This window comes from Urocampus carinirostris, chromosome 3 (genome assembly GCF_059441175.1).
Source record: "Urocampus carinirostris isolate Australia breed hairy pipefish chromosome 3, RoL_Ucar_1.0, whole genome shotgun sequence".
Classification (NCBI taxonomy): Eukaryota; Metazoa; Chordata; class Actinopteri; order Syngnathiformes; family Syngnathidae; genus Urocampus; species Urocampus carinirostris.
This window is the reverse complement of record NC_142351.1, coordinates 65,515,862-65,528,611: the sequence shown is the minus strand read 5'-3', so window position 1 is coordinate 65,528,611 and position 12,750 is coordinate 65,515,862. Positions and strand designations below refer to the sequence as shown.

At 39.6% G+C, this 12,750-nt stretch overlaps 1 protein-coding gene across 1 annotated transcript; it reads right to left on the bottom strand.

The window, feature by feature from the left end:
• Positions 1–520: 520 nt before the first annotated feature.
• On the bottom strand, positions 521–12,222 carry LOC148370500 (uncharacterized). Its single transcript, XM_088333029.1, has 2 exons — positions 11,831–12,222; positions 521–1,750 (listed from the first exon to the last, which is right to left on the bottom strand). Exons 1-2 carry the CDS (start codon positions 11,928–11,930, stop codon positions 774–776), a joined length of 1,077 nt encoding a protein of 358 aa, XP_088189155.1. The 5' UTR covers positions 11,931–12,222; the 3' UTR covers positions 521–773.
• Between the last annotated feature and the right edge of the window lie 528 nt (positions 12,223–12,750).

The window sequence follows — 12,750 nt, the reverse complement described above, 5'->3', positions numbered from 1 at the left end:
ATATATATATATATATATATATATATATATATATATATATATATAAAATCGGCGGCCTTGGGGGTAGGGAGCCTGCCCCAAGACTGAGGTTGCTAGTTCGAGCCTTGGCCGTGTCATACCTAAGACTTACAACATTGGTACCCAATGTCTCCCTGCTTGGCACTTGGCATTAGGGGTTGAAATTGGGGGGTTTAGTCACCTATCGACTCCCAACGAGCTTGGCCAATTCATATCATAGCGTTTTTTTTATACTGTCCCGTGAGCAGTAACCTGCTCTGCGTTTCCCTGCATCGCGCTAAGGAAGAGTTTGTGGGCCACGCCTTTGTCATGGCCCCTAAATGACGCATCTGTCAAACCCTTTGTTCTCTCTCTTTTTCTCAGTCTTTCTCTCATGATAGACACAAAAAAATAAAAAGGTGTGACATTACTTCACAGATTTTCACTTTTCGCATGTGGTTCTGGTCCCCTTTCACAGTGAAAACCGAGGGACATCTATAATAAAAAATGAAAAACACTTAAAAAGTCTTGACGCCTTTATTAAAGGTAAAAAATAAATACAATGCAGGTTCATTCAATCACAATCGGATCCAATATAAATATTTGAAAATGTCATGTTGATTTGGTCAACTTGAAAAAAAAAAAGAAAAAAGAAAAAAAAAAGAAATGGCATCACATTAAACAGAATGATCAATGCTAGTTTGACAAGCACACTCGTAAGCCAGAGCTTTAGCCTGAGAACCTCTGTGACCTCAAACCGAACAAGAAAACCCATTTTAAACAGTGTGGGTTCTTGTGTGTCTTTCTACATTTGCACTCTTAGTGAATCTTTTACCACAAACTGAGCAGGCAAAAGGCTTCTTGCCAGTATGGGTTAGTGTGTGTGATTTCAAGTTTCCTTTGTGGGTGAATTTTTTACCGCAAACCAAGCAGGCATACAGCTTCTCACCAGTATGGGTTAGTGAGTGGCTTTTTAAGTTGTGCTTCAGGCTAAATTTTTCACCACAAACTGAGCAGGAAAAAGGTTTCTCGCCAGTGTGAGTTCTTGTATGATTTTTTAGGTGTTCCTTGCGGCTGAAATTTTCACCACAAACTGAACAACCAAAAGGTTTCTCACCGGTGTGGGTTATTTTGTGTGATTTTAAAGTCTCTTTTTTAGTGAATCTTTCACCGCAAACTGAACAGGCAAAAGGCTTCTCCCCAGTATGGGTTAGTGTGTGTGATTTCAATTGTCCTATCTGGATGAAATTTTTACCACACACTAAACAGTTGAGAGTTTTCTCACCAGTATGGATTCTTGTGTGTAATTTTAAGGCATTCTTCCAGCTGAATCTTTTTCCGCAAAAGGCGCAGGCAAAAGGCTTCTCACCAGTGTGAATTTTCATATGCATTTTCAAATAAGACTTGCGCCGAAATATTTTCCCACACTGAGAACATGTGTTATCACCTTCCGACGGTTTGCCGCTTTCAGTGTTTGCAGCGTCTGAGTCATATGTTTCCTCCTGTTGACGGGAGCAGAAGCTTAGAGGCTCCTGCCAATTGTTCTCTTCATGTTGACTTTGATCTTTGATGCTTGAACGGACCCCGTCCACAAGCAACGCTGTAAAATCTTCCTCCTCTTTAACATAAACAGGCTCCACATCCTCCTCCTCCACCTTTATAATGTTATACGGCTTAAAATCCTCCTCCTCAATTTTAACGCAGGGCAACGCTGGTTCCTGTGATGCAGTCGGAAGATATTTTTCACTGATGTCTGCAAGACACAAGTCAAATCACATTTATTTGAAAATCCCTTAAAGAGATACTGAAACATGCAAAATGTGAGAAAATGGTACATATATCTTTCATATATGTATTTCATCGGCCTGGAGAGGGATGGGGGCCACCACGCTGTACTAGCTAAAGACACACCACAGCAAATGGTGCCCCTACGACCATAGTGGTTAAGGGATACAAACAAAACCAATTATTTTCCTAGTTAATGCATTTTGAAGACAGCTTGTTCCATCTTTGACTTTTGTTTTAAGCCAAATTTTGGTAGTTTTTGTGAAGAATGCCCAGGCACAGTGTTGCAGGTGGGTGCACCAATGGTTCAACAAATGGCGAGCAGCCAAAATGGCAAAAATAACACACACAGAGCAAACGGGAGCTAACCCAGCCCGGACACCACAGGCTAGACAGCTGCTAAAGCGAGCCAACCGGGACCAATTAGCTGAAAAACGGGAGGCTGGTCGACCAAAAACATGCAGGAAGAAGGCAGGCTACCTGGGGAACAACAACGAAAAACGGCCTCGGCAACAAACCCGAAACAATCAAAGAAGAATAAAAATGGACACGGAAGAAAAGCCAGCAAGCCGACTGCTAACGGGGCTAACCTGGACAAAAAAAAACTGAAAGCCTGCGGCAGCCCCGACGCTAGTGGGGAACTATCCAGACAAAATCATACCAACTGTAAGACATGCGGTGAAAAACACAAAGGAAAAGCCACAATCGCCTACCTAACAAGAGGTGAAGGCAAAAAAGGAACATACGCTGTACACAACTGCAGGAAAGCTTACCGCACGCAACCTGGACAAAACAGTCACAAGTCCTTCAGCAACATAGTAAGCAAAGTTCCAATTTCTCCAAGCAGAAATTAGTTCAATGCAATCACTATCTGTTTTTCAACGAGACTCGCCCTTGTTATGAGTCTATGTTTTCATCCGAAGACATCACACGTCTAGAGGAAACAAGCTAGATGGGTTGAGTTAAGGGCTGCATTGGGTTTTAAAATTTCGATGAGGGACCGGGCCAAGAGGAAAAATGATTGATCCATTGGTTGATTAGACTTTAAGGCAAGCTTATACTTGACCTTTCGATGATTGTGTAGTGCAGGGGTGCCCAATACATCGAACGTGAGCTACCAGTCCATTCACTGCGACAGTGTTGGCAGATTGTGAGGCAATGATGGACTCACCGTTCGTTTGGTTGAAAGGACAGTTTGTTAAGTGATTATTGTGCTGTCAAAACAAGACGTAATATTCTCCTCCTGAGAACAATTAGGCTGTCGGGTGACTGAAGCTCTTAAGCAATTTGACAGCAGCGTGACGCGGAGCAGCCTGCCGAGAGCCCGGTCCTCTTACGGGGCAACCCTCTTTCACAGTATTCTACAGTGCACGCCCCTCCCGGGGTGCATAGCCTTAAAAACATAAACGCCAGCCTATCATCTCCTCACTATAAGATTTGTCACTTGATTGATATACAGGACAGCCAGTCTGACATCTGACCATTTCTAACACATGGGTCACCACGCAAGTGAATACAAACCCACAAAAAAACGTTTCGAGTTGCAGAACAGTGTATGCTACACCAGCAAGCGTTATGTTATATTCTCAACTTGAAAGAGATAATGGATGTGTCAACAAAGATCGCCTGTTCCATTCGGGCCAGATGTCTTCAAATACGGCTATTTTGTGTGCATCTGGAGAAGGCTGATTCCAAGCACTCGAAGCTATTGCTACACACTGACGCGAGATAGAGGGAAATTCCTACAAATATTCCAAGAGCTCTGTCCAGAGACTAAGCAGTTTTTCTGTGAGTCTAATCATGCAGAATACAACCGATTAAAAGACAATCTGTGGATACTCAACTTAGCCTTTTAACAGATCTGACTAACAAGCTGAATGATCTTAACGTAGAGCTGCAAGGAAAAGACAAAAACGTGATCTGTACAACCAGCTTAGTTCATCGTTTCAAACAAAAAATGCAGAATCTCTCGTCAAAGATGCAGCAAAGTGATTTGGGAATCTTCAAAAACCTCGTGTCAGAGGTGAAGGCGCAACTGAAGGCATAAGCGCAGCTTGACACTGCGCATAACTGGCTGATTCCATTTGGTGGAAGTCATCAGAATAAGCTCTTGACAAAAAAGTGTATTGTAAAATATGGGCTCATGCAGTAATGCATGATACATCAACAACTATAGTACAAATAAACAATACTCAATATGCTTTATTTATTTAAGATATATGTTTGACATTTTTATAGTCGGGAGATCATATTGACATGGGCATTTTATAAGTAGCTCACACAATGAAATAGGGCAGTCGCTAACATGACATATTTGTATAATGGCAAATATTTTTTACATTCGCCATTACGGTCTTTTTTACCCTACCACCTTTGTGACCACCCTTGACGGAAATGTCGAGGAAATAACGTTGACGTGCGGCGACGCACCCACTAAGCAGACAATATCCGCTCTTCGTTATGTGGTCATCATGGCGGCGCAACTTCTAGTTTCAAAACCACGCACCACAGCATTTACACATTTTTTCCCCAGCATACCGATGAAGCGGACTGCAAACTTTGTTTTAAGAAGGTGCCAATGAAAGGAGCAAACCGAACCAAACCAAGGCAGCATTTGGGATCTAGTCACCCAGGACAATTCGCAAAGCTAGTCGGCAAAGGAATAATTGCAAACAATCCAGGGGCTGCAGCTGGTCAATTGGACTATACGCAAAGTTTACACACAAGTCACGATATACGAACAAGACAGTAGGGCTGCATGATTAACCAAAAATCAAATCGACATCGCGATGTGACGTAGTGCTGTAGTAAAACTGCATAGCACTGCGTTTTTTTTTTTCAAGGTTTTGTGTAAGTAACGGAGTTTTGGCTGCGCCGGCTAATAAAGGCGATTCAAGTTTGCAAGTACTACACCCCTGTGTGAGCTCATTGAGTCGTCATGGCGAAATCCGTAAACATAGTCCCAGAGTCAACAAACGAGAAGGAAACAAAGCTCGGTACCTCACTTGTTTGGACCTATTTTGATTTTGACAAAGCGGACGTGGAACAGAAGAAAAATGCCTGTTGCAGAATTTACTTTCCAGTAGTCGCTAGGTCCAGAGGAAACAAGTAATTTGTACCAGCACCTTAAATTATCAAAAATTACAATACACGGCAAAAGGATTACAAGTAAAAGGCAGAGAAGGTGCATCTAACAAGTGGACTGGGAGGTAAACAAACCTCCATCAAAGCAGCATTTGCGGCCTTCATGCCGTAACGAAAAAAGTTTGCAAAAATGTCCAACAGTGTCCATCCCTGAAACTGCATTACAGATTAGAGGAAACACTTTTTATTTATGCAAGTTAATGAGAGACATTTTATCAGAGTAATCAATAGTAGTAGAAGTAGTTTTAATAAGTTAGCAGGAATGGTGGGTTTGAATTAATTCGAGAATATGTTTTTTGCACTGATGAACATGCTGCAGTAGCACATAGAAAATGTTATATTACAATAATTGCAGACATGTCGTGTGTGGATTATTTTTGTGTGTGCAATGTTTACATTGTATTGTGTGCAAATGTTCTTAAATTTCTTAGAGTTCATTTTTTTTCTTTCAAATATTATTTGTGTTAGATGTTTAGTTTGGTGTGGACTATTTTAGTGCGCAATGTTTAGTTTTTTATGATGATTTGGATACATATTTGAATACCTTCTTTGCACTGATGAACATGCTGCAGTAGCAAATAATAAATTCCAAATTACACTAATTGCAGACATGTCATGTATACAGCCTTAAAAGTATGTGGATTATTTTAGTGTGCGATGTTTACCTTTTTATAGAGTGCAAAATTTAGTTTTGTTGTTGTTTACTTTGTTTGGTATGGGATATTTTATGTGCGTACATTTTATCCTGGGCAGCACGGCGGCGCAGTGGTTAGCGCATGTGCGGCACAGTTCAAATCATGGGAACCTCCTGCGTGGGTTCAAATTCAGCTCCAGACTTACTGTGCGGAGTTTGTATGGTCTCCCCGTGCTTGCGTGGGTTTCCTCCGGGCACTCCGGTTTCCTCCCACATTCCAAAGACATTCAATTCAGGTGGATTGGCCGGTCCAAATTGTCCCTAGGTGTGAATGAGCGAGTGAGTTGTCTGTCCCTGTGTGCCCTGCGATTGGCTGGCAACCAGTTCAGGGTGTCCCCTGCCCACTGCCTGATGATTGCTGGGATGGGCTCCAGCACCCGCGCGACCCTACTAAGGATAAACGGTGCAGCTAATGAGATGAGATCCGCCAATGTTGTTTTGGTCTCGCGCCGATCTCGGCAAATGAGAGCTCGTTGCTTCGAGATAACGTCATTGTTGTGGCGGTTGGCGAGTGAAAGAGAAGTATGCCTCCGAAAAAACAATTGGTATTAGGCGCAAAATCAACAAAAAATTGGTAATTTCTTCAGTGTCGGTAATAAGTCGAAACATAACACAGAAAGTGGTAAAAACGGCAATAATTCCGGCGAGAGTTTTTACCCTTCCGCTATCCGTATGTTCAACGGGAATTAATTTAGGTTATTATGTATAGTATTATTATGCCAACGTCCTTCCTCCGACCTATTCTACTCTAGTCTTGTTATTTACATATTCTTTCTTTTTAAACTATTTTATTTAATTACCTTGTATTATACACTACAATATACTTTTTACTCTATTCTTTGAAATCTATTATTTTATCATTATTGAGTGTTCGCGTGTCAAAGGATTTCTTGTATATATCATGTTTGTCGGGGTGACAGTAGCTCAGGAGGTGGAGCGCTCGTCTTGGGATCAAGGGATCCCAGTTTGAATCCCGGCTTGTCCGTGTTACATGTTGAAGTGTCCTTGGGTAAGACACTGAACCCCTAATACTCCCAATAAGCAGGTTAGCGTCTTACATGGCTGCAATACAAGGCCGCTATTGGGAAATGTGAAGCACACTGTAAAGCGCTTTGGGAAGTCATTGACTTGAAAAGCGCTATATAAATGCAGATCATTTCATTTCATGTATGGTTTGTACTGGCTGAATAAATAAATACAATGCAATACAAACTATGGCGGGACAGCAAACCACGAAGAATATATGAACTGAAAAATTTGAAGTGATAACTGCTTTGTATTACCAATTAATAATAATAATAATAATAATAATTTCCTTTGTATTGTCATTCTTTGTAACAATGTACACAGAACGAAATGTCGATACACCTGACCCGTTGTAGCGAGTCGATGCAGCCGCAGCCGTGACGATTAAAACTGCATGAATATATAAATGTTTCAGCAATATTATTTTGTATAGTGTACAATATTGTGAACTGAAAAATCTGAAGTGATAACTGATTTGTATTACCAATAAACTGTGATGATTAAAACTGAATGAATATATAGATTTATACTATATATTTGTCGCCGATTTACAATTACAACCACCATAACACTAAATTTTGGGGACCCATAGATCTCTGTTGGGACCCATAGATTTTTGACCATGCGAGTCCCTGGGACCCATCACTTTTAAGAGGTAAAATGAACACTGATATTATAATTAGAGTAATTTTTCTCATCTATGCACCTCATTTTCGCACATAGTTCAATTTTGGACTTCACTACTGAAAAGCTCAGCCAAAGACCATTGTTCCTCATAGGTTTTAATCTAATGGGCTGAAATTCTGCCTTGTTGCATTTGTTATAATTAAAGGAACAGAATGTTAAGTTAATAATAATTTATTGATTATTTCTTCACCATTACATTGCTCTTATTCATTAAAATGTACATCATATGTACAATAATATTGGGCTTATACTAACTTAGTGGTGTATAATGCAGAGTGGATTTTTTTTCTGAAACAATATATTCGTCAATCGGGATTATTTGTGTGACAATCGTCTCCAGAAATTCCGAATTGTGACAGCCCTAAGCGGAAAAAGTGTGGGCACCCCTGTTTAAGTGCCTCTGAAAATGAGTGCAACAAAGCACAAAGTATACAAAGTAGAGACTCGAAATGACCCAAAACTAACATTTTTCTTAATTTCTGCTCAGGATTTTACAAATTAAGAAAAAAATAAATAAGAAGGAAAAAGGAAGAAGAAAAAAAGAAAAAAGGTCAACAATATAGACTAGTCATGTTCATTTGTATAGCCTTTATAGAGAAACTAAGGGAAAAGGGAAAGAAAAAATGTGAAAAGAAAGAATAACAAAAAGGAAAGAAAAATGAAAAAAAAGGAAACAGATGAAAAGGAGAAAATAATGAAAAACCAAGAAAAGGGAAGTGATGAAGAGAAAGATTAAAAAAAAAAAATCCTGGTATTTGTTTTTTTTTTGGGGAGGATGGCATCTATGAAGAGCGGGATGACGCTTAACACAGACATCAACTACAACCAGGTGATGAAGGTGTCAGATAACACTTCTCCTATTACTGGTAACCATAGAAACTACTACTATCTGTGTCATCTGTGGGAACAAACCTCTACTAATACAAAAAAAAAGCAGCCTGGAGAGAGATGGGCACCGCCAGGCTGTACTTGCCCAAGACCTAGGTGGTTTAGGGATTTGTGAATCCGTAACAAGATGGTGGACAATGAGGGCATTGCAGCAGAAGGAGAAAAAAAAGTACTTGTACTTTTATCACATTCTACTTTTACGATTTTAAAGTCCAGGTGCCGGTCCGATAGTTCTGATCACATGCACTGGGCAACTTCAAAGCTTGTCATTCTTCATCAAAGACAAGAACACAAAACTATGAGGTAATTATCACTCATAAAAATATATAGGATACGAGTGTGTTTTTAAGTCTAGAATCAAAAAGTCCACAGGTTTATAATCAAACACTACCACGTGGTTGTGTGAGATTCGCGCGCACACACACACGATGCAGCAAAATCAACACTAACCTTACCTATATATATATATATATATATATATATATATATATATATATACATATAATTTATAAAAATATAGGGTCGGGAACCCTATGGCTTGCGGGACAGAAATTGCTCTTCTTAAGAGTGCGTATTAGAGGTCCACCGGTTACGGGAAGGCCCAATTATCGGCATCGATATTTGGGAATTCGACAGATATCGGTATCAATATTTTTATTTATTCAACGGGACAAATGTTTAGGCTCATATACAGCCGAGAATTTCTCTCCCACTCTACTGCCTTTCTGTGACAAACGCTACCCGCGCCTTCTGATTGGATAAGTGACTGGGGGCTGAGCCACTGAAACAGGAATAATAACGTTAGAGCGAGTCCCGACATACCGCGATTTTTAAATGTTGTATAAAAGCGTGTGTGCAATTAAGAGGTAGCTTAAAAAGTGTACTTAACTTGTTTTAGGGAAGCACATTCAGGTGGAGACTGATACATTAGCCCTTATTAGTTCAATCATTTAAGCGTGTGTGTTTGCGATTGAGAGAGCACATGAAATACAAGCTAAAGTGGAAGGCTGAGTGATAAGATAACATTAGTCCGTCAATCTAGCTCTAAAAGAGGAGTTTCCACACTTAAATTCGCCAGCTTTGTTGACATTTCAATCCATACAACCTTTTATGATTTTTTTAGGTCATGTTGGTTGTGTTGATATTTTCATGTATGTACTGTAAAAAGAATCAGGGAGCTATTTAAGTTTTTATGTACCTTTATAAGAGTTGCTGCTAACCATAATTTTATTTCTTCTGCTGTTAGTTTTTGGTCTAAGAAAGATTAGTCATGTTAGTTGTGTTGAAATTTAATGTTTTACTGTAAAAGGTTTCAGAGAGCTATTAAAGTTTAAATTTAATTTGTAACAAAAGTATTTGCAACATCAAACATTTCTTATGCCAGTATTTAAGCTTTTATAGCACATGAATATCAGCTAAAAAATGGTTAATAGCATCCTCTAAATACAAATAATTGGTATCAGCCCTGAAAACCCCATACTGGTCAATACGTACATATGGCTCAGAGTTAAAATGCTACTCATGCTCTGTAGCCTCTCAATATTGATAAGCACAATGTAAATCAGGGGTGTCAAATTTATTTTAACTCGGGGGCCACACGATAGAAATAACATTCTCTCGGACTAGTAAATTAGAGAAAAAGAAAAAAAAAGAGAAATAAGAGAAAGAGAGGGAGAGAAAAGTAGATAGAGTGCGACAAAAAAAGAGAGAAAGGGAGAGAGAAAAGAGAGAGAGAAATCGTGAGAAACAAAAGAGATAACAAGAGAAATAGTGGGAGAAGGGGAAAGAAGGAGGGGGAAAGAAATCCAAAGAGGAATAGAAAGAGAGAAGGATATAAGAGAGAAGGGGAGAAAGAGAGAAGGGGAGAAAGAGAGAGGGGGAAAGAAAAAGAGAGAGAAAGAGAGAAAGGAGAGAGAAAAGGAAAAAGGGAAGAGAGAGCGAAAGAAGGTAAAAAGACACAGGGAGAAAGAGGCAAAGAGAAACAAAGAAAGAGAAAAAAAAGAGAGAGTGAAAGAGACAGAGATAAGGAGTGGGAAAGAGAGAGAGAGAGAGAGAAAGAAATACAAGTACAGTGGAACCTCGGTTCTCGACCATAATCCGTTCCAGAAACCGCTTTGTTCGATCACCGAAAATCGTTTTTCCCATTAAAAGTAATGTAAAATCGTTTTAATCCGTTCCAACACCCTGAATGCTTACCAGGCAATCTACACCAGTACGCCGCTCAGCATCGCACCCTAGCGTACCGGCATTCGAACTCCGATTTTTTGAACGAAAAGCGAAGCAAGAATTTCTCGAAATTTTTGGTCAAGAAACAATTTGTTCGAACTGAGAGGCGTTCGAAAACCGAGGTTCGCTTGTCTCGCGAGCTGGATTTAATCCCTTAGCGGGCCCCGGGACGCCTGTTTGAAACCCCTAAGAAAACTTTGGTGCGCGCAAAGCCGAAGCGACACTTATAAATCATTTGGTTCGGTCCAGTATTTAAAGGGCAGTGTCAACTACTGTTTACAATCGAGGTATCATATTATACACCCCGTTTTGGCTACATGTCGCTAAGGAATCATTGAAATAGAAGCTTGTTAAAAAATGTATGTTCACTGTAGAGACACTTAGATAAAAACCCACAAAACAAACTTTAAACACCCCAAAACACCAACCAAGCACACAGCAATTTGATTGGGTGAGCAGTACGGTTGGGCGGAGCTATAATTACAGCACGCTCCCTTCCCTCTCACGTGCCGACTGGGCTGAGTGGCAATACCTCTGTAAACTTTTTGTTTGCAGTTTTTTTTACATATTTACAAAAATAAACTCTGCTTGCACCTCGTTTTGAAACCTTTATTAAAAACATTAAAAATAAATTGAAGGTCAAAATAAGCCTCAACGATCTTAAGTAATAGCGGGAGGTAGTCAAGTTTAAAGTGGTATATTAGTTGATATGGAACACAGGCTCTGGCATTATTATTTCATGCATTTTATCAAATCATTAAATGTCACAGACTGAAATAAAATGCTCTGAAAATTCTGATCTCCAGAAAGCAAGTTTAGTGGTTTTGTTAAATTTGGTCTTAAAGTAGCCAAGGTACCTCCAAACGAAGGAAAATGAGAGGCCTCTCTTGTGTAAGGGTCTTTTAGCATGTTTTGAGAGGGTATGCTGGCTTTCATCCTTCGTTTCTTTATTGCTCATTTTGACCGCCTTGAAGTCCTTGAGCTTTGACTCAGCGTGAGGCGCTCTTCGGATATTCCTGTAAAATGATTGGCTGCTGCTGGCCTGCTTGGTCTCCTGAATGTCAGACTGGAACTTGCATTTTCTCCGGTACTTGAAACTTATATAACTTAAACGACATAAATGCAAAACCAATAATAATATTGCTGTTGAATATGAGACCGAGACAACTCTTTTTGCATAATCGTAAAATGCTAGTCATGTCTAATTATCCAATTAACTGTTTAGAATTTTTAATATAACTAAAATGATGTACATTAGCTACCATGATTAAATTAAATTGGTTAATAAAGTGCCAGAGTTTATGACCGTCTCAAATTGCCCTCAGAATTTGTTTCATTTTTGAAGGCAGTTGTCAAAGATGTTGCAGAAATAAAACGACCAACCTTGCTTGTAAACAACGTCCGTCAGTCGATGTTCTTGCTCGGTCTCCTCTTGCGTTCCTCGAAGCTCCTCTTTAAAACGTCCTTTCCCACTTGAGCACATTTTCTCTGCTTTTGAAGCTTACGTTCAATTTTGACCAAGTTAAATAGAAATTTTCTACACAGCTGGAGCGGAACGCCACGATGTCAGACTGACTCCAGTGGACAATAAAATGTCGGTCGGGAGTAAAAAAGGCAGGAACTACGCAAAATAACGACCCAAGAAAATGGACTTTAAAGTTATCCAACTGTCAAACTTAAGTAGTAGTAGGTTGTATAAATGACATTTGGCAGTTTTGTTAATAATATTTAATTGGCGTTTCGTGCGGTGGCCATGTCAACTCCACCGTCAAAACACGACCGTAGTGTATTGTGGGATATAGAGTACAAAGGAAATACTCTTTTTCTTCTTACGAGTGCCTCCATCGCTTCGGCGCATTACTGCCCTCTATCATCACGGTTTTTTATCTGCGTTCCACTCCTTAAATTCTATCAGAAAATCCGGTACTCTTTTAAAAAGTGTAAAAGTAGGATACTTTTACACTTTTTAAAAGAGTACGGGACTTTTGTTTAGCCCTATTATCCAAGTCCAACAATCAGTATAGTGATATTTCCTGTACTTTCTACTACCAGACCCTTCTTCATCTTTTCCCTTCTCATTTTATTGTTACATGTTATAATATTGTTGGTGTCAGAAAATTCCATGTCACGTCTCATACATGGGTGGTTAGTTGGATTCCTTAACCACTTTGATTGTTGAGGCACCATTTCATGTGGTGCATCTTGGGCAACTACAGCATAGTGGCACCCTTCCAATATCCGGATATTTTTCGCCATCCCGATAAAAAATGTATATACCGTTTTTCGTAAGTCGAATAGATCTT